Below are 23,296 nucleotides of genomic sequence, written 5' to 3'. Positions count from 1 at the left end.
GAATCCAGTCCTTCAAAACAAACTCATTTCAATTTAATCAGGAATGAAAACAAGAAATGGAACTCAAAAAAAAACAGCTGTTACAAAAATGTTATCAAAAGAACTTTTATTTGAATGCTGACAAAAAAAAACTTTTGTGCATCTTTACTTTCATTCTAAAAGTATCACCCGAGCAGCGTGGTGGTTCAGTGGTTCAGCACCAGGGACCAGGGTTTGATTCCTGCTTTGGGTGACTGTCTGTGTGGAGTTTGCACATTCTTCCTGTGTCTGCATGGGTTTCCTCTGGATGTTCCTCAGGGATATGTAGTCTAAGTGGGTTAACTTTGATTAATGTAGGGTTATGAGAATAGGCTCTCTGTATTCTTCTGTATTCTGTTCAGCTGACAACTTACCAGTTTTGAATGAGTTAGCTTGGTATGAAAAGATACTTTTGCCCTGTTTCTGACTTGTTTTTCCCTTATTTGAGGACTGTCCACAGGTTCTTACAACTACCAACATGATTTTGACCAAACCAAATAGTGGGAACAGAAATAAATCCTTTGGACCAACTAGTCCATGCTGACCAAGTTTTCCAAACTAAACTAGTCCCTCTTGCCTCTGTTTGGACCATATCCATCTAAACCTTCCTTATTCATGTACCTATCCCAATGTATTTTAAATGTTGTAACTGTACCTCCATTTACCACTTCCTTTGGCAGATTAATCCACATATGAACTAGTAGGGAAATTGGGTCTGGATGGGATATCCTTCAGAGGGTTAGTATGGACTCAATAGGCTGAATGACCTTTTTCAACATGGTAGGGATTTGATGAATCTGATATTCCCTGCTTGAACTCACTCAGTCCCTGCAGCATTGCAGGAGACCTGTCTGAAATCTTCCATTGGCTTTTTCTTTCATTCTTTGCTATTTATGCAGCTCCTCATTTCTTATTGATTATACATCCCAGCAAGTGGTTCTTGAGGGCTGAAAATTCTATTTTACCACACGACCAGTGGTTCTAAAACCTTTCATCAGATGATTTCCCTGTCAATATATCTGCATAGATACTTTGTTTCAGAGCATTCAACAATCAGACAGAAAGGGAGAAATAGGCTGCAGTAAAAATGAGGCAGGTAGATATGGAAACAATGGCTCAATAAGATTTTGTGTTAGTTGAGATTGTCACAATGTATGACAAACAATGCAGCATAAAGCATAGGGAAAAAGACCACAGGGTTTTAAGTCACTCATGTTATTTGGGAAGCTGTGATTAGGAGGAAAGTCACTTTGAATGTCAGAGAATTCACTTCCATAATCATTGTAATTCAACCTTAACTACTGCCACAGTTTAAACAGTTAATATCTCCAAAGCAACTTTTACAAGACACTTGGAAATTTATGTTTACTCACTGCCCTGAGGAATGGCAATTATGCTAAGATCATTGAGGTCATGTTGAGTTGGCAAGGACTCAATGTGACTTTATAAATCAATAACACAGAATAAGAAAACATTGTTTTTGTTAACTTTTGGAGTGAGGGATTCCAGGAAGCTTTGGACATTAATATCCTAAGGACTTCTCTGCTTCATCACTACAACAGTTTTCACTTGCAAATAGAATTCCTGCTGAGCTCACTGCAAAGTTTCAGCAGTGAATTGAGGGAAGCACTGAGCAAATTCAACCACTTGGTTTACATTAATCTCAATGATGGTGCCATTTCTTGCTCTAAATAGCAGAACTCTTGTAATATAAAGTTGATCTGGCTGTGTTGCCTTAATCCACAGGCTGCAACTCACTCCTACTTTACTGTCTTTGTTAACATTTGATGTCTCCAGGATTTCTGTGAAATTTTGATTGAAAGAATCCCAGTTCTGACTACATCAAGTAAGAGATTTTTGCTGTGCATTGACAAGCAAACGTTAAACCTTCCTAGGAATAATGTTCTTTGCATGGGAAGTGGAATGAAAACTGGTTTTGAGGAAAGTCATAAGTGGAGTTTTAAAAATCCTAAATAGTGCTATTTGTGCCTTAAACCTTGAAGTCTGAAAATATTCAAGAAAAAAACCGTAAGAATTAACTATCCTCCAAACTTCACTTTACAACTTTGCCTCACTATCTCACCTCCTCTCACCTCCCCACAGACAGAAAAGGAACCAATAGCTTCATGGAGTATATGGGTTTTGAGTCTGCACCTATAATTAATAATCTCTTTCCTAATCAGACGTGTAAAAAGAAGTAATCAACATACCATCAGCCAACTGTGAAGAGAATATGATTCATTTATCCAGCACTTAGTGAATAAGTTCTTTTGCAAGTTTTAAAATTTGGTTCCCAAGAATGTTTCCTAAACATCAACTTTGCTTTATTCACTATTTACAACCTGGGTCAAAAAAATCAGCCCATGCTTAAAAAAAAGAGACGTGCATTTATACAGCACCTTTAAGTGGCCTCAAAGTGCTTCCATTTTAGAAGTACTTTTCACATACAGTCACTGCTGCAGTGTAGGAATCACAACTATCAATTTGAGCTTGGCCATCTATCACAAAATAACACTGTGATAATGAACAGATAAACGTCTTGATAGAAAGTCTATAAAATTATGAGATGCATAGATAGGATTGACAATCAGAATCTTTTTCCCAGAGTTGAAATGTCCAATACTCGGGGGCATGCATTTAAGGTGAGAGGGGGCAAGTTGAAAGGAGATGCTAGAAGCAAATCTTTGACAGATAGAGTGGTAGACGTTTGGAACATGCTGCCAGGGGTGTTGGAGGTGGAGGCAGATACCGTAGGGGTATTCAAGGAACATGCAAGGAATGAAGGGATTAGTTTAATTTGGCGTCATGTTCAGCACATCGTGGACTGAAGGGGCCCGCTTCTGTGATGTAAAGTTCTCCATTCTATGTTGTATGAACAGCTTTTTGATGATATTGGTTAATGAGATAAATATCGGCCTGTACATCAGCATTAACTCAGCCGTTCTTTGAACTGTAGAACTTCGGTTATGGACACAATTTGAAAAGTTGGGACTGTTTTCCTCAGAGAAAGTTGAGAGGGGATTTGATAAAGGTACTGAAAATCATGAGAGGTCTGGACAGTGTAGTTTTTAAAAAAACTGTTCCCTTTGGTGAATGAATCAAGCACCTGAGGGCACAGATATATTGTAATTGTCAAAAGAAGCAATGGTGGCATGCAGGAAAATCTTTTTCACAATGTGCTTAGTTTCTGAAATGCACCAGTGCTGGAAGGTTTGTTTTTTAAAATATATATATATTTGTTTTCAATTGAGGCTTTCTAGAGAAAATCATTATCCAAAAAGAAAATGTGCAGGGGTATAGGGTGAGTGGCATGAGGTAAAATGTTCCTTCAGAGGGCTAGCAGAGATGGAGTGAAAGGCCTCTTTTCATTTTCTAAGAAAGGGAAATTTTTTGCATTCTATGGCACTACTTGTATTTCAAAAAAGAGCTGACATGTTCTCCCTGCTTTCCTAGCCAATATTGACCCCTCACTCAACATCACAATAAACAAATGTTCACATTGCTTTTTGCACGAGTTTTCCTCGCTGCAAATTAGCTGCCAGATTTCCTCCATTGTAGTGGTGACACACACTTCATAAAGTATGCCACTAGCTATAAAAACTCTTTTGGAGATGTCTGATGGTCATTAACATCATTGCATAAACACAAATCCCTTTTACAGAAGTACTGTGCTTTATATAACAAGACTACTGTACTCAAAGAACACCCTGAACAGTCAGAGAGCTCTGCTGCTACACCTAGGCTAACCAACACTGTACCCAACTTCCCCATTCCCCCCAAATCCCACTTTCCCTCCCCCGCCCACCCCCACCACAACCTTCACCAGCCAATCCTACATGTTTTGCATTTTCTCTATTTCTCACCATCTTTTGTTTCTAACTGTCAATCCATTTCTCAGCTCAATTCATCTCAAATTAACTTCACAAATCTTAACCGCTTTTAACATTTTCTAGTAGCCAACTTGTTCTTAAAATCCAAATCCATTATATTTCTCCATAGCTCAGCCAATAGTTACCTCCTCAAAGAATTCCTGAAGATTAGTGAACCATGACCTATTGCTTTTAAATTCACACTGATTGCTCCCTCGAGTTTTTTGCTCTGTAGTTGAGCAGTGAAAGCAATCCAGTTAGCATCTCTAAACATTTACACTTAATATGTCAGACTAGCTAGCCAGTAACTTTTAGATTTATTACTCTTCAGTATTAACTTTGCTCATTTTTAAGACAGTGGTCTCCAGAAATCGAAGGCTGTTGTTTCAAGCCTTACCCCAGATATCAGTACATAATCTTGTTTCATCCTGCACTGCAGTACTGAGGGAGTGCTGCATTGTCAGAGGTGCTGTCTTTTGGATGAATTATTAAAACTGAAATTCTGTCTGTCTGCTCACATGGTTGCAACATATTCCATGTGGAAGAGGAGGGGAGTTCCCAAGGTATTGTGGCCAGTATGTCTTTCTCAAAACAGTTTGACTGACTGAAAGAGTTAACAATTGAACTCTACAGTTGGCTGCTACAATTGAACAATATCAGGATGGAATGCCAATGCTTGGAGATATTTTGCAGACACAGGATCAAGTGAGGTCATAAACTAATTAGAGATGAGGATGAATGTTTTGAAAACAATGCATTGAGGTCTTGTTCAATGGCACCAGGAGTGAACTAATAACTCACTTCATGAGAGTCTTCAGATGTGTATCTAATCATAGAGACATAGAGTCATAGCGAGATCCAACAAGGAAACGGATCCTTTGGTCCAACTAGTCCATGCCGACCGGATATCCCAACTTAATCTAGTCCCATTTGCCAGCACTTAGCCCATATCCCTCTAAAGTCTTCCTGTTCAAATACCCATCCAGATGCCATTTAAATGTTGCAATTGTTCCAGCCTCCAACACTTCCTCTGGCAGCTCATACCATACATACATGTACCACCCTTTTATATCTTTCCCCTCTCACTCTAAACCTGTACCCACTAGTTCTGGACTCCCCTACCCCAGGGAAAAAACTTTGTCTATTTACCCTATCCATGCTCCTCATGATTCTATAAACCTCTAGAAGGTCACCCCTCAGCCTTTGATGCTCCAGGGAAAACAGCCCCAGCCTATTCAGCCTCTCCCTGTAGCTCAAATCCTCCAACTCTGGCAACATTTTTGTAAATCTTTTCTGAACCCTTTCAAGTTTCACAACATCTTTCCAATAGGAAGGAGACCAGAATTGCATGCAATATTCCAAAAGTGGCCTAACCAACATCGTGTACAGCCGCAACATGACCTCCCAACTCCTATACGCAATACTCTGACCAACAAAGGAAAGCATACCAAATGCCTTCTTCACTATCCAATCTCCCTGCAATTCTACATTCAAGGAGTTATGAATCTGCACTCCAAGGTCTCTTTGTTAAGCAACACTCCCTCGGACCTTACCATTAAGTGTATAAGTCTGCTAAAATTTGCTTTCCCAAACTGCAGCATTGTATTTATCAAAATTAAACGCCATCTGCCACTCCTCAGCCCATCTGATCAAGATCCCGTTGTAATCTGAGATAACCTTCTTCATTGTCCATTGCACTTCCAATTTTGGTATTATCTGCAAACTTACTAAGTATATCTATGTTCATATCCAAATCATTTATATAAATGACGAAAAGCAGTGGACCCAGCACTGAGCCTTGTGGCACACCACTGGTCACAGGCTTCCAATCTAAAATATCAACCCTCCACATCACCCTCTGTCTTCAACTTTCATTAGTTCTGTACCCAAATGGCTAGTTCTCCCTGTATTCCATGCGGTCTAAACTTGCTAACCAGTTTCCCATGGGAAACCTTATCAAACTCAATCCAGTTTGTGAGAAATGATTTCCCATGCTCAAAGTCATGTTGACTATCCCTAATCAGTCCTTGTACATCCTGTCCCTCAGGATTGCCTCCAACAACTTGCCCACCACCGATGTCAGGCTCACTGGTCTATAGTTCCCTGGCTTGTCCTTACCACCTTTCTTAAATAATGGTACCACATTAGCCAACCTCCAGTCTTCCGGCACCTCACCTGTGACTATCAATGATACAAATATCTCAGCAAGGAGCCCAGGAATCACTTCCCTAGCTTCCCACAGAGATCTGTGTACACCTGATCAGGTCCTGGGGATTTATCCACTTTTATGCGTTTCAAAACATCCAGCACTTTGTCCTCTGTAATATGGACATTTTTCATGATGTCACCATCTATTTCCCTACATTTTATAACTTTCATGTGCTTCTCCACAGTAAATACTGATGCAAAATTCTCATTTAGTATCTCCCCAATTTCTTGCGGCTCCATACAAAATCTGCCTTGCTGACCTAGTTACCCTTTTGTCCTTGATGTATTTGTAAACTCCCTTTGGATTCTCCTTAACCCTATTTGCCAAAGCTATCTCATGTCCCCTTTTTGCCCTCCTGATTTCCCTCTTAAGTATACTCCTACTGCCTTTATACTCTTCTAAGGAATCACTCAATCTCTTCTGTCTTCACCTAACATATGCTTCCTTCTTTTTCTTAACCAAACCCTCAATTTCTTTAGTCTTCCAGCATTCCCTATACCTACCAGCCTTTCCTTTCACCCTGACAGGAATATACTTTCTCTGGATTCTTGTTATCTCATTTCTGAAGGCTTCCCATTTTCCAGTCGTCCCTTTACCTGCGAACATCTGCTCCCAATCAGCTTTTGAAGGTTCTTACCTAAAACCATCAAAATTAGCCTTCCTCCAATTTAGAACTTCAACTTTTAGATCTGGTCAATCCTTTTCCATCACTATTTGAAATCTAATAGAATTATGGTCGCTGGCCCCAAAGTGCTCCCCCACTGACACCTCAGTCACCTGTCCTGCCTTATTTCCCAAGAGTAGGTCAAGTTTGCACTTTCTCTAGTCAGTATATCTATATAATGAATCAGAAAATTTTCTTGTATACACTTAGCAAATTCCTCTCCATCTAAACCCTTAACACTATGGCAGTCCCAGTCTATGTTTGGGAAGTTAAAATCCCCTGCCATAACCACCCTATTAGTTGTACAGAGAACCAAAATATCCTTACAAATTTGTTTCTCAATTTCCCGCTGACTATTAGAGGTTGTCTATCCCAATAAGGTCATTATCCCTTTCTTATTTCTCAGTTCCACCCAAATAACTTCCCTGGATGTATTTCTGGGAATATCCTCCCTCAGCACAGCTGTAATGCTATCCCTTATCAAAAATGCCACTCCCCCTCCTCTCTTGCCTCCCTTTCTGTCCTTCCTATAGCATTTGTATCCTGAAACATTAAGCTGCCAGTCCTGTTCATCCCTGAGCCGAATCTCTGTAATTGCTAAGATATCCCAGTCCCATGTTCCTAACCATGTCCTGAATTCATCTGCCTTCCTTGTTTGGTCTCTTGCATTCAAATAAATCCAGTTTAATTTATCAGTCCTATTTTGTTATCTGCTTTGTTCCTACCTGCCCTGACTGTTTGACTCATTTCTTTTCTCAACTGTATCAGTCTCAGATTGATCTCTTTCCTCAGTATCTCCCTGGGCGCCCTGCATCCCACCCCCAAACCCAACCCCACATTACCAGTTTAAATCCTCCCAAGCAGCTCTAGCAAATTTCCCTGCTAGTATATTAGTCCCCTTCCAATTCAGGTGCAATCCATCCTTCTTGTACAGGTCACTTCTACCCCAGAAGAGATTCCAATGACCCAAAAATGTGAATCCATCTCCCATACACCAGCTCCTCAGCCACGCATTCATCTGCCCTGTTCTCCTATTCATACCCTCACTAGCTCTTAGCAACGGGAGTAATCCAGATATTACTACCCTCGAGGACCTCCTTTTTAAATTTCTGCCTAACTTTCCATATTCTCCCTTCAGAATCTCATCCTTTTCCCTTCCTATGTTGTTTGTTCCAATGTGTACAATGACCTCCTGCTGGGCCCTCTTCCCTTTCAGAACATTCTGCACCCTCTCTGTGACATCCTTGATCCTGGCAACAGGGAGGCAAACACCATTCTCATTTCTATCTGCTGGCCACAGAAATATCTGTCTGTGCCTCGGAGTAGAGAGTACCTGATCACAATCAATCGCTTGGAACCTGATGTATCCCACATTACGTTAAAGTCTGTCTTGATACCAGAAACGTGGCTGTTCATGCTACATCCCCCGAAGGTCCATCACACCCTGCATTTTCCAAAACAGCATACTTGTTTTAAATGGGGATAGTTAGTGAGGGTTAGCATCATAAATGCTGATGAGATACTATTACTGTCATTTAAACACAATCACTTTTCAGGAAGATACACTGCACATAATTTCTCGCTAACTTTCCCTTCCTTATGCCAAGTATACAGAGGCCAGTATCAGAAACTTTATCGTTAACCAAGACAAGATTAACTCTGAACACTGTGTGGGACTGCACTGAGGTACTTTCCTTGTCTATATATTTTAATGCTGCACAAAGTGCTGTTGGCTGCTAAATGTATAATATTGCTAAATGTTAACTTATTTGGATCTCTTGAAATAGAGTCATAGTGTCATCTGAACCATCTCCAGCTTAATAATATCCTTCCTGTAACAGGGCAACCAGAACTGGACACAGTACTCCATGTATGTGTGTGCTTTGGTTTTAAATGTGCAATAAACTTTTGTTATGGTTTCAATGCCTACATTTTACACAGATTTGTATAATCTAGCAAACCCTTTGTGACATTGCCCACCAATACTCTCAGGTTTGAAACAAATGTTTAGCTCCTCAACTGGCCTACTGCATTAATATACTAATTTTCTTTTGCTTGTTCATGGTATGTGGTTGTCACTCATTCCATATTGCCCACTCCTAATTGTCCCAGAGAAGGTGGTAGTGAGCTGCCTACTTGAACTGCTACAGTCTATGTGATATAAGGGAACACCCACAGTGCTGTTCGGGTAGGAATTCCAGGATTGTGACCCAGCAACAGTGATACAGCTCCAACTCAGGATGATTTTTGATTTGGAAAAGAACATATAGATGGTGTTCCTGCATCTGTTACTCTTGCAGGTAGTAGACGTCATGAGTTATGAAGGTGCTGTTGTGGAGACTTTGTGAATGTATCTTATATCACTGAAGTGTATCTTGCAGAAGATACATGCTGCTGTCAGTGTGCATCAATGGTGAAGGAAGTGCATGTTGAAGCTGGTGAATTTAAATATGCAAATTCAGATCATTTTAACTGCTTGTAAATGGCTGAATTCATTCATTGCATCTGTATTACCTCATGTCCTTCTTTCTGAGGGTTGAGTCACAGGCTTCCTTTGGATTGTTCAGTGGTTAGTCTTTGCCTTCTGAAGGGTGGCTAATTGAAGAAACTCCCCCAGTCTTACTGCCTACCATCGGGTGCTTTGGAAGAGCTTACAGGCTGACAATCAGTCTGTTTGGCCACATTATCAATGCACCTCCCATGGCCAACAACACCTGGCGTGAGATTTGAACACAGGGCTTCTGGCCCAGACTTAAGGGTTTGACTGCTGTGCCACACGCCCTCCTGTCAAATTCATTCACAACACAATTATTATCAATGTTCCCTCAAATTCCTTTTTGTGGGTGCATGATCTGTCCACTTCAATGTCTGAAGCCTTTAAGTTGCTTTGCATGGCCATGCACTGCCCTTTCTAAGAAAGGACACTGGTGAGCAATTATCATGAATGTCATTGAGATCCATGCACCTCAGATGGAACACAATTCTTACAACTACTTGTAAATTTCAGTTTGTAGGTCAATGATTTGCTTTTTGTTTCTTAAAAACATTTTGAAATCTGTAACAGTGTGTCATTTTGAAATGTGACACTAAGTGTCTAACATTGCAATGCTGTGCATTTTTGGATCATTAGAGCTCAAGTGGAAGAAGCTGTGCTACTCTGGTCCCAGTATGAATTGTATCATAAGGATTTGAAAAAAGGCAGATGTAGTGCAGCAACATTTAAAAGGCATGTGGGGCAGTGATGCCAGTGTGTGCACATACCTGGTTTAGGTTTTCTCATATGTGCAGGCAAGACTGGTTCATCTGTTATTGCATAAGTGCAATCTGAGCCCACTAATCAATGCATTCACACTCAAAAATTATGCAGAAGTGATCAAATGGACATTTACTGACTGACTTTCATTCCTAAGAATGACATCTGGCCACATCACAATGGACAAGCCAGTTCAAGAACAAATATTTAGGGACAATTCTGAAGATTACCAGAATCTGGGGGTGGAAGTGTTGGGCCTGTCCATTCTTGTTTCCGGACTGTCAGAGGGAGATCTTCAAATAGATGCTGCACTGGTTTATTTTCTGGATGGATCTAAGTGTCTGTTTGAGCTTCCCTAGCTATAATCTGGACCAGTTTGATGATGGGTGTGCCAAACACAACAGGAACCGAGACACAACAAAACAATTCAGATACAATTAGATCAGAGGAATACTGCTCAGTTTCTTTACACAAACCCATGCTCCCCTGGCATCTGTAGAACTCATTCTGTTGGTCACATTTAGAGGACAGATGAACTTCCTTTTAGGGTTCCATTTCTTCAGCTCATTAAGTACATCAGAAATTAGATACAGAACAAATTTTAAAAATTGCCAAGTCTCTCAAATATCCATTCACTTTCCTGGGCCCTTATAATCAAGGCTAGTAGCTGTCGTCTCCATGGAAATGGATGGATTTGTAAAGTAAACTCCATCTTCCCAAGAAAAAGAGCTGAAATAGTGGAAAATCCCACTTAGAGAAAAGGTAGGGATGTTTTCTCATTCAAACATGGCAAATTTTGTTCATATTCAATAACTTTTAGCAGAAGGGAAAAGTGGTGTTCCTACATCCAGAAATTTGGAGGCAATCGTTTGTACTCACGCTGCTGAAGTAGACATGAGGCCTTTACCCTCTGTGTGAGAAATGTCTTGCTTGGCCACTGAGAAACCTAGAGGGCCCAATATGAAAATAACTTTCATCCTCAAACAAATGTCTTCTATTTAAGCACTCATTTCATTTCCTCTCTGTTTGCCATTTAAGTTGTTTTGGATGTGGTTTTTTTTTTGTCCTTCAATGTATCATTCCATCCTTTGCCACCAGCAGTTTGATCTGCCCGATGTAATAATCGATATTCCTATCGGTAGGGGGGTTGCTTCTGCACTGGGTGTGCTTGCTGAAGCTTAAATGGCCTTGGAGTCCAGATGGGTAACTGTCCCAGCATGCGCAGGCCTGAGCGCAAGCCCTGGGGTGTGAATGGAGTGTTGGGGCGTGAAACCACAGGCTGACGTTCCCGTGAGCTGAGAGGAGGCAGGTTCTTGCTCTGAGGAGGAGGTGAAGGCATGGAGAATGGGCTTGCAGCTTGGGACGTTACCTCAATGGCAGGCACAAAACCAGAGCGCTGGTACAGCCTGTGGGCAGTAGGTCCATTTTGTGGACGAGGGGGGACATTATGTGAAGCTGCGCGATACTCCAGCCGCTGATGCGCCACATGTTGCTGATTCTTCTTCCTGTCCTTTTTTATTAGGTCCTGAAGCTTCTCCACTTGCGTCTTTCTCATGTGGCAAACTTTTCTTGTCCTGTGGAACCTCTCCAGAAAGCTTTCCAATGACACTTTACCGGCCAAGAATGTGTCAGTGATTTCCTATAAAGGAAAATAACAGTATTATGTACTTTGATTCTGAAGCAGAGAATATGATAAGACAGGATGCAGAAATGCGCTGCTCGAGGAAGTGAATCAGAGCAGATTTGGTGTCCTTCAGTTCTGAGCCAATTGAGACATCCAGGAGGCACAGAGCAAGAGAGATCAACACATAATATTGTATTGTTTTTGACACAATGGGTGGAACTGGATAGAATACAACAGGTGTCTCAGCCAACCTCATGCGTTAAATTAAAAGCTTGGTGACATTGATAAACTCATTATGTGAACCAACTGCAGGTTAAAATGTTGAGTTACAGTGGAAGTACTTATTCTGCTTTTACTGTGGTTTATGATGCTGTGTTTACAGCAGTGAAGTTGTTTCCTGTATAGTGTCCCTTTCATGTAGCGAAGATGTAATAAACTAGACAGCAAGTGCAAATGCAACTGGGGAGATCTAACAGAAGTAAGCTGGGAGTTCAGTTGTCTATTCCCACAATTCCAAACATTCTTTTCACTGAACTAAGGAAATAGGATATACTTAGGATATAGGATACAACAATCTTTCAGTTCTGCTATCGTCCCTGTAAATCTTTTATTGCATGTTCTGCAGTTCTTTTATATCTACATGGGTGGTAGAACTGGAGAGAAACAATGACTTCAAACTGAAATTGGATGGGCATTTGAGAAAAATACTTGTCGTGCAACAAGATAGAGCAAGGGAATGGGATGGACTGATTTGTTCTATGGAGAGTGGGCATAGATTTAATGAGCCAAATGGCCTCCGTTTGTACAGTTATGCACTATATTCTTTTCTATATATCTTATTTCCAGAGTTCAGTGCAATCCAGTTCAAAACTCTGGGAACAGAGACCCTGAAGCTTACAGCTCGTTGCTTTTAATTCTCCTCAATTACATTTATATTTACAACATAGCTATATCCTGTTATAAGAAGGTGACATTACATAGAAACGGAAAATACTGCAAGAGCAGGCCATTTACCCTTCAAGCCTGCACCCCCATTCAATGTGCTCATGGCTGATCTTGCAATCTCAGTATCCATTCCCACTTTCTCTCCATACCCCTTGATCCCTTTCGCCTCAAGGGCCACGTCCAGCTCCCTCTTGAATTTATCTAATAGATTGGCCCCAACATCTTCTTGTGGGAGAGAATTCCACAAGTTCACACAACTCTGAGTGAAAAGATTCTACCTCATCTCAGTACTGAATGGTTTATCCCTTAATCTTAGACTGTAACCCTTAATTCTGGACCTCCCCAACATCAGGAACTTTCTTCCTGCATCAAGCCAGTCCAGTCCCATCAGGATTTTCTATGTTTCTATGAGATCCTCTTCCTTCTTCTAAGTTCCAATGAGTACAAGACCAGTTTTTCCTTATATGTCAGTCCTGTCATCCTAGGAATCAGTCTGGTGAACCTTCGCTGGACTCCCTCAATAGCAAGAGTGTCCTTCCTCAGACTAGGAGACCAAAACTGCACACAATACTCAAGGTGCAGCGTCACCAAGGACCTGTATAACCGCAGCAAGACATCCTTACTCCGATACTCAAATTCTCTTGCTATGAAGGCCAGCATGCCATTAGTTTTCCTCATTACCTGCTGCCAACCTTCAGTGACTGTTCCACCAAAACACCCAGGTCTTGTTGCACTTTACATTTTCCTAAATTGCAACCATTCAGATCATGATCTGCCTCTCTTTTTTTGTAACCAAAGTGGATAACTTCACATTTATCCACATTATATTTGCATTTGCCAAATATTTGTCCACTCAGTCAGTCTGTCCAAGTCACCCTGCAGCTCTTAGCATCCTTCTCACAGCACACATGCCACCCAGCTTAGTACCATCTGCAAATTTGGAATATTGCAGGGAAATATTACACAGGGAACAACTTCACCAACTTCATATTCATGAACAACTTGCAAGACTTTCAGAGATACATAAATATTGATAGGTGAAAGAAATGGTTACAGAAACTACTCCTGAAGAAACTCTTGACTATGAAATATTTGGAAAACCATTTTTGTGGCAATTCACAGATTATTTTTCACAGCATATCTTCTCTTCCTTGCCTGACTTATGTGCTTGGGTTTTCCATGGAGGAGGTAGTCTTCTGGAACCTAAGTAATAACAGCAAGTATTCAAAGATTATTAAGTAGGATTGGATATAATTGGACAGTAAGACCAGGTGGAAATTAGCCTGATTCATTTTGCTCCTCAGGTCAAACCATTTGCAACTGAAGTGAGTTACATTGACATACACCAAAGACTGAGCCATAAATGGGCAAGAAAACAGTCAACCAGTTGGAGAAACAAACTCACAACCAGACACCAAATTCTATGTCGGCTAAATTCCAGCAATGTGATGTGTAACCTGCGGTAATCTGGCACCCAATTTGACAACAATCAAATACAAGTCCAAAATGCAAAAACCTATCACACATGAATAGTTTTCACTAAAGTCACATGCCATTAAGTCAAGTAACAACTGGAGCCCGACTCTTTCAGCAACATGATACCTAAGTCCAAAGTTTTGTCTTTGAGGTCAAGTTTGGCATTTTGTCAATTTGTAGCTACCAGCTGTGATGTTGATGTGGCACCATATTCCTGCTTCCAGTCTATTTTCATGGCGGTGTCTTCTGCAGGCATGGCAGTGTTGAGGAGGGGAGAGAGGTGAGGGAACAGGCCCTTCAGCCCAAACTGGTCCATACTGACTATGGTGCCCACTCAGCTAGTTCCAATTGCCCACATTTGGTCTATATCCCTCTACACCCTGTCCATCCATGTACCTATTCAAATGTTTTTTATAAATGTTGCTATTGTAGCTGCCTCAACCACTTTCTCTGGCAGCCCATTCTATGAATGGACCATTTACTGTGTGAACAAGCTGTCCCTCAAGTCCTTCTTAAATCTTTCCCTTCTCACCTTAAACCTATGCTCTCTAGTTTTCAATTCCTCACCCCTGGGAAAAAGACATTCATCCTATGAATATCCTTCATGATTTTATACACCTCAATAAGGTCACTCCTATTCTCCTACATTCCAAGGAATAAGATTATATCCTCGCCAGCTTCTCCCTATAACTCAGGACCACTGGTCTTGGCAACATTCTCATAAATCTTCTTTGCACTCGTCAGTTTAACTATGCCTTTCATATAACAGGGTGACTAAAATTGTACATAATACACTAAGTATGGCCTCACCAACGACTTATACATTTGCAACATAACGTCCCGCCTCTTATACTCAATGCCTCGACCAAAGAAGGCCAGCATGCTAAATGCCTTCTTCACCAACCTGGCTAGCTGTGATGCTGCTTTCACAGTACTATATACTTGTAATCCTATGTCCCTCTGTTCATAACACTCAACAGGACCTTACCATTTGCTGTATAAGTCCTACCTTGGTTTGACTTTCCAAAGTGCAACACCTTACATTATGTGTTGAATTCCATTTGCCAATCCTCAGCCCACTCCCATCTGATCAAGATCCCTCTGTAATTTTTGATAACCTTCCTGACTATCAACGATACCTCCTAATTTTGTATCATCTGCAAATTTATTAATCATGACTTGTACATTTACATCCGGATCATTCATGGAAATAACAAATAACAAAGTTTCTAGCATTGGCCCTTATAGCACACCACTAGTCACAGGCCGAGAAGCAATCTTCAACAATCTCCTTCTGCTTCCTACCGTCGAGCCAATTTTGAATCCAATTCGCTACCCGTCCCTTGATCCCATGAGACCTAACCTTCAAGACTAGCCTGCCATGTGAGAACTTATCAAAGGCCTTAATAAAGTCCATATAGACAAGATCCACTCCCCCACTCACATCTAGCCTCTTGGTTACCTCTTTAAAGATTTGTCAGACCTGATTTCCCATGCACAATTCCATGCAGATTATAGCTAGTCAAACCTTGACAGTCCAAATGTTGATTGGTCCCGTCCCTCAATATCTTCTCCAACAACTTGCCTACTGATGTCAGGCTCACTGGTCTGTAGTTCCCTAGCTTGTCTTGCTAGATTTCCTAAACAATGGAACAGTATTAGCCACCCTCCAGTGTTCTGGAACTGCACCAGTGGCTAAAGATGAAGCAAAACTCTCCACAAAGACATCTGCAATTTCTTCCCTCGCAACCCATAATGTCCGAAGATGGGCTTGATCAGGCCCAGGCGATTTATCCACCTTAATATGCATTAAGGCTGCAAATACCTCCTCTCTAGTAATATGTATGTGGTCCCAAACATCACCACTTGTTTCCCTTATTGTATCCATGATTTTCTCCTCTGCCAATCAGAATACACAAAAGATAGAATGTTGGGTATACCTGCAGTTTAAATTTTGATAAAGCTATATCTCTCAATTTATTACACATTATAAAACTTGATTCAGGGCTGTATGGTTTCAGGTATATTGAGACTGTGTCAATGGCTTGAAACTGTTGTTCAGCTTTTGATAATTATCTAAGTTTGCATGTATTGTCCTGATCAGCGTAGGATTTCGCTCCCACCCCTTTAAACAATGAGTAGCAGTGAAAAATTATTTTTTTTACAGCAAAGAACATATAACCAATTAGAGATGCAACTGAAATCAGGAATTTAATTTTAAACCAATTTCAAAACAACAACACAGCTAGCTCATGATTTGATATCATGGGGTGGGGCTATAGGTTGTGGTATCACTTCCTGGATAAAATATTGTGTTAGTAACAGGTTGGAAAGCAGTTTTGGACAGGGCCTTCCTGTACGTCTATGTTCTGCAGCCAGGGAATGTATGAGGTATCTAGTGCACAACACCACTCATGTGAGCAATATGTGGACCACAGCTTCCTGAGGTTGCAAAATGTGGTGCAACACTTGCCTATCTGCATCCTCTTCAAGATATTGGAAGTGTTAGTTTGTGTAGTGAGACTGTGAAATAAGACTGTTTCTTTTAAACACTTGTTTCAGTCTGCAAAGCATTGTAGATTGTTTTTGAAAAGTTCATATGATGAGCACTTACTTATTCCATTCTTCTATTCATTAAAGTCTCAAGTTTTCTCTTTGGTATATCTCCTCATTAATCTTAATTACTCAAGGACATTTTTGAAACTCCTTTAGGCACATACTAAATTTTAGTTATTTGATATTAATCTAATTATTTCCTTACTAAATCTCCATTAAGTATAAACAGTGAGACAGCTGATCACGCCATCAGTAAGGCCTCTGTTTGTTTAGGATCAGTGGGCTAGGCAAAGACCTCGAACAGAGTGGGGACAAGATCGATTCTGGAACTAGCATTGAAAGACCTTAAAATAGTACAGCCATGTCACTGTTTGACTGACTGACTTGTTCAAATAACTATAAATTATATTTATATAGCCCTTGAATGTTGAACACACATAAAGCACATTTAAGGGAAAAATGGACATCAAGCTCAATAAAAAAAGCCTCTAGGACTCTTTGATGTTTCCATCGAGTCATTTCTTGGCATTTTTATCTCTAAGAAATACAACTCCATTTTCTTTCAGTGTCAATTATTTCTGTTTTCCGGTTGTGGTTGAACAGTTATTTCGATTCACTCCAAGTTATCTCACGAAGTGGCTTAAAGTACTGGAGATTGCAAATGCTTATTGGTTTTGAGGATATTTAGCAATAGTATTGAAGACTTTTAATCCAGAATTAGCCACACCCCTATGGGCACAATACAGGCATCAACCCAACAATGTGGAAAATTACCCAGGTATATTCTGTGCACAAAAAGCAGGCCAAATCTATTCAACTGAGCATGAATGAAGGAGCTCAAGCAAAACTGGAGTCAATGGAAATTGAGGAGAAGGTGGGTGGCAGAGTGGGGGATGGTGGTGGAGGTGGGATCTCTCTGCTGATTAAAGTCACGAAGGAATAGCTGTTGTTGGAGGTCAATCATTTCTATTCTGGGACATTTTTTCAGAAGTTCTTCAGGGTGGAGTCTGAGAACCAAACATCTTCAGTGGCTTCATAAATGACCTTCTCTCCATCATAAGAAGTGGAGATATTTATTGAATGGTTATGCAATGTTCAACAATGTTAATGATTCCTCAGATACTGAAGCAGCCTGTGTCCATATGCAGCAAGATCTGATCAGCATGCAGGCTTGAGCTGACAAATGGCAAGCAACATTTGTGCTACACAAATGCCAGGCAATGACCTTTTTAGCAAGAGAGAATCTAGCTATTTCTCCCTGTTATTCAACGGGATTGCCAAATCTCTCACTATCAACATCCTGGAGAGTTACCATTGACCAGAAACTGAACTAGACACAGATATACATGGTATATGCAAGCGCAGATCAGAAACTAGGCATTCTATGGTGAATAGCTCAGGTCCTTTATTCCTAGTACCTATTCGTTATCTTTAAGGCACAAGTCAGGAGTGTAATGGAATACATTCCATTTTTCAGGATAAATGTAGTTCCAACAATACTCAAAAAGCCTGGCACCATCCAGGAAAAAGCAGACTGCTTGATTGGTGCCCATTCCCCACTTTCAATATTCATACATTTTACCCTGTTGCACAGAACATAACGTAGATCATCCACAAGATGTGCTGCAGAAACTCAAAGTTTCTTCAATAGTACCTTCCAAACCCATGAGTTCTACCACCTAGAAGGTCAAGGGCAGCAGATACATTAGAACACCAACATCTGCAAGTTCCTTGCCAAGCCACAAAACACCATGACTTAGATCTATATCACTGACAATGCCAGAGAATATGGATTCAGTTAGAATGTCAGCATTGGAGATAGGAGAGAAGTTAGGAAATCAGTGGTTCATTGAGAATTTGGTCAAGTGACTAAGAGTTAGGTTCAGGAATGAACTAACAGCAGTCTACACACCACTCAATGTGGAAGTGAAGAGTGCACTTGATGAAATATTCATCTCTAAAGAGACTTGTGTAAAAGTACCCAAAGCTCTTGTTCATTGTAGGAAGTGACAACAACCAAACCAACCTCAAGAATGTGCTACCAAAATACCATCAACAAGTCTCCTGAACTACCAGAGGTCTGAACATTCTTGACTATTGCTACACAACCACAAAGATGCCCACCGCTCCGTTTCCATCCACACTCTGCAAAATTCAATCACAGCGCTGTGTTCATCCTCTCAGCTTACAAGCAGAAATTGAAATGTGATGACCCAATACAGAAAGTGGTACAGTGCTGGTCTGTATTCAAGATCTCAGCAGCCAACCTATTTGAGTATGCCATCACTGTTACAAACTTCATTAACAAGTGTGTAGAAGACTGCATGCCAAAGAAGTTAATCGGAATGTTTCCCCAACCGGAAACCATGAATGAACTGGAAGATCCATTCTCTGCTGAAGTCCAGGTGTATGGCGTTCAAGTCAACTAGCATTGACCTTTCCAGGAAATCCAGATACGACTTTCTTATGGCAATTTGAGACACCAAAAGGCAATACCACACCAAGCTAGACACTGAAACTAATCACATGGATACCCGCCATTTGTGACAAGGCCTATACAATATAACCGGTTACATAGTGAAGCAGAACAGAATTGCGGACAAAAATACATCCCTCCCTGATGCACTCAATGTGCTAGTTTCAAATGGTGTAACATTCCCCAGCAGCCTTAGGTGCACCCTTTCCTTCTGTCATTGTTGCATACGTTAGATTGAGAGAAAACCCACAGAAAGGAACTGTACCAAACGCAGTCCCCGGCCAAGCACTTAGCCCTTGCGTGTACCAGCTGGTGGGAGTATTTGCTGATATCTTTAACTTCTCCTTAATATGATCTGAAGTCCCCACAGCTTCAAGAAGACCAGCATCATCCTGGTACCAAAGAAAACACATGCAGTGTGTCTCAATGACTACCACCCAGTGGCTCTGACCTCCATCATTATGAATTGCTTTGAGAGGTTAGACATGGCTCACATCATCTCTAGCCTCCCAGCCTGCCCCAATCCTTTGCAAATCATCTACTGTCGCAACAGCTCCACAGAAGAAGCCATCTCCCTAGCCCTACATGCATCCATGGAACATCTGGATAACAAGGATACCTATATTAGGCTCCCACAATTGACCACACTCATGACTATGTGGCCAAATTCCATCCTAACTCCATCTACAAGCTCACCGACAGCATGAACATTATAGGCCGGATCTCAAACAATGACAAGACAGAAGACATTGAAGAGATAGAGTGCTTGGTGTCATGGTGTAAAGATAATAATCTCTCCTTCAATGTCAGGAAAATGAAAGAGCTGCTCACTGACTTCAAGAAGTCATGTGAGGGCACACCCATGTCTACATCAGTGGTGCTGAGGTGGTGATGGTCAAAACCGTCAAGTTCCTAGGAGTGACAATCATCAACAATCTGTCCTGGTACACCCACATGGATGTGATGGTCAAGAAAGCACAACAACCCTTCGACTTCCTCGAGAGGCTAAGGAAATTTGGCACATCTGTAATGACACTAATCACTTTTTATAGATGCACCATAGAAAGATTCTAACCGAATGCATCATGACGTGGTATGCCAACTGCTCTGCTCAGTAAGAAACCGTAAGAAACCAGAGAGAGTTGAGAACATAGCCCAGTCCATCACATAACACAATCTTCCATCCTTTTACTCCATCTATACTTCTCAATGCCTCAGAAAGGCAGACGACATCATCAAAAGACCCTCCCATCAACCATTTCTTTCAACCTCTTCCATCGCGCAGAAGATACAAAAGCTTAAACACATATACTAACAGATTCAAGAATGGTTTCTTTCCTGCTGCTATTAGACTCCTGAATGGACCTCTCAAATTTTAAGTTTCAGGTTGAACTCAATCTTTGTGCATTTTCTCTGCAGCCGTAAAGTGATTCATTGCTTTATTCTATCACCCTAATGCACTTTGTATAGTATGATCTGCCTGTACTGCACGCAAAACAATACTTTTCACCGTACTGGGGAATATATGACAATAACAAATCAAATCAAAATAAAATCAAAGAACTAAGCTGGAGAGAGCATATGGAATGTGGAAGGGAAACTACAAGGTAAGAGAAAGAGTCGGATGGGCTAGGTCAGGGATTCTGGTTCAAGATGGAGATGAGGTTCATCCTGATAAAGAAATCCATGAATCTCTTGCTGTTGCTTGAGCACTTGCTATTTGACTCAAAGATGGAAGGACAATGCTTTAAAGAGGCAGTTCATTACAGAGAAAAGAAGCTAGCGTAATCTTTTCTCCTGGGGGTCTTGTCACTGAATGACTGGTCTCACAAAAACACAGCTCATACTTTGAATAACTGGCTGTCTTTAGAAAGTGAAACCATCTACTTATCAGCACTGTATTTTGTCACTCTCAAACATTTGGGAAGCAAACATTAGTTGTTTCAAGATGAGTTAGTAATGTAGATTTGATGGTCACATGGTAGGTTAAATTGATCTGAATCACTGGTTAACTCCATAGTTGCATTTGATAAATTCCAATGTTTGGTGGAAGACAGCTTCTCCTACATTAGGTATTTTGGATATGTGTATATGTTTCACATGTTACCTTGCATAACTTCACAAACATTTCTTTTTAAAACAAAATCCACTTTCCTTCTTAAAAACTCTTCATGAACTTTGTCTCCACCATTGTTCATGTAGATTATTTCAAAACTTAACGAATAGCTGCATAAAACTATTTATCCCAAACTTTCTCTACAGTCTTTTGGTGTTTTGTTTAGTTCCTGACTTACCACTGATGGAAAAACTTTCCCCTGAGTAAAACCCAGCACGATTTTCATCATTTCCATAATTTTCTTAATTGTAACAGAAAGGCCCAGTGATTGCTGATAAATAAACCCTATCACCCACAGTATGATCTCAATGGATAATCTGTTTACCATCTTCATGACTTTAAAATCCTTCCTAAAGTATAATGTCAAAAAATAAGACCATTATATTCTCACCTCACCTGGCAACATGTTCCAGGCATTTACCATCTTCGACGTAAAAACCGTTTCCTCACACATCTCCCTTAAAACCTTTCCCTGTTTACCTTAAACGTATGCTTCCTGGTATTTGACATTTCCATCCTCAGAAAAAGACTCCAAATATCCACCATATCCACACCTCTCATAATTTTATGTACTTCTATCAGGTCATCTCTCAGCCTCCTACACTCTAAGTTTGTGCAACCTCTCCTTAAAGCTAATACACTCCAATCCAGGCAATATGGCCACGATATGACCATCACCAATAAGAAACAATCTCACCACAGCCCCTTTACTTTCAATGGTGTTACTGAATGCCTGACTATCAACATTCTTGGGTTGACATTGACCAGCAAATCAATTGGACTCACCACATAAACACAGTGGCTACAAGAGCAGGTCAGAGACTAGGAATACTTTAGCATATAATTCATCTCCTGATTCCCCAAAAACTGTCCATCATCTACAAGGCACAAGTCAAGAGTGTGATGGAATACTCCCCACTTGCCTGGATGGGTGCAGGTCCAACAACATTCCAGGACAAAGCAGTCTGCTTGATTGGCACCACATCCACAAACATCCACTCCCTCCACTACAAACACTCAGTAGCAGCACTATGTTCTATCAACAAGACACACTGCAGAAATTCACCTAAGATCCTCAAAAAGCACCACCACTTCCATCTAGAAGGGCAAGGGTAGCAGATAGATGGGAACAGCACCACCTGCAAGTTTGCCTCCAAGCCACTCACCATCCTGATTCGGAAATACATTGCTGTTCCTTCACTACCACTAGTTCAGAATCCTGGCATTCCCTCCCTAATAGCATTATGGGTCAACCAGACTGCTGTGATTTAGGAAAGCAGCTCACCAGCAAGGACAACTAGGTTAAGGTAATAAACACTGGCCTGCCAGCAGCACTCACATACCATGAATGATTTTTTAAAAAATTCCTGGTAAACACCTTTTGCAGCCTCTCCAAAGACTCCACATCCTTCCTGTAGTGTAGCAACCAGAACTGTACACAATATTCCAAATCTGGTCTAACTAAAGTTTTATACAGCTGCAACATGTTTTGCCAACTTTTATACTCAGTGCCCTGATTAATGAAGACACGCATGTCGAATGCCTTCTTTACCATCTTATCCACTTGTGTGGTTACTGTCAGGGAGCTATGGACTTGTACACCAAGTTCTCTCTGTATATCAATGCTCCTAAGGGTCCTGCCAGTTACTGCACACTTACCTCTTGCATTTGACCTCCCAAAATGCATCACTTCACACTTTCTCTGTCCAACCTGCCAATTAATCTATATCCTGCTGTATCCTTTGACAACCTTTCTTATGATCTCAGACAGAACAGACAGACTGCCAGATTATCAGAAAATTAATTAACTTGCATGGATACAATGTCTCTCAAATCTTCACAACACCCCAGAATGGTTTATAACCAATGTGATGTAAGCAAGCAATAGCCAATTTGTATACAGTCAGATTCCACAAGCAATAATGAGAGGGATGATCAGTTAATCACTTCTCAATGGTTTTTGTTGGAAAATAAATACTGGACAGAAGGCTCAGCTGCTCTGCTAAATGATTAAATCCTGCAGTGAACCCACAACCTTCTGACATTGAGTTAAGTCTGATAAAGCTGCTATACATGGATGATTGTTAAAT

The 23,296-nt window shown here is 40.8% G+C and overlaps 1 protein-coding gene across 4 annotated transcripts in view; it reads right to left on the bottom strand.

Moving 5' to 3' along the window:
* Positions 1-8,175: 8,175 nt before the first annotated feature.
* The window catches only part of vps37d (VPS37D subunit of ESCRT-I), a 60,239-nt gene continuing 45,118 nt past the window's right edge, over positions 8,176-23,296 (bottom strand). For 3 of the 4 annotated variants that reach the window (XM_043718697.1, XM_043718699.1, XM_043718698.1), the window contains exon 4: positions 8,176-11,652. In XM_043718697.1, the coding sequence (XP_043574632.1) occupies positions 11,146-11,652 (507 nt within the window). In that variant the 3' untranslated portion in view covers positions 8,176-11,145. The remainder of the gene's footprint in view (positions 11,653-23,296) is intronic. The other variant, XR_006315823.1, reaches the window with a different exon arrangement.

This window comes from Chiloscyllium plagiosum, chromosome 28 (genome assembly GCF_004010195.1).
Source record: "Chiloscyllium plagiosum isolate BGI_BamShark_2017 chromosome 28, ASM401019v2, whole genome shotgun sequence".
In the NCBI taxonomy this organism is placed as follows: domain Eukaryota; kingdom Metazoa; phylum Chordata; class Chondrichthyes; order Orectolobiformes; family Hemiscylliidae; genus Chiloscyllium; species Chiloscyllium plagiosum.
The sequence above is the reverse complement of the archived record's forward strand: the minus strand, read 5'-3'. Positions and strand labels throughout refer to the sequence as shown.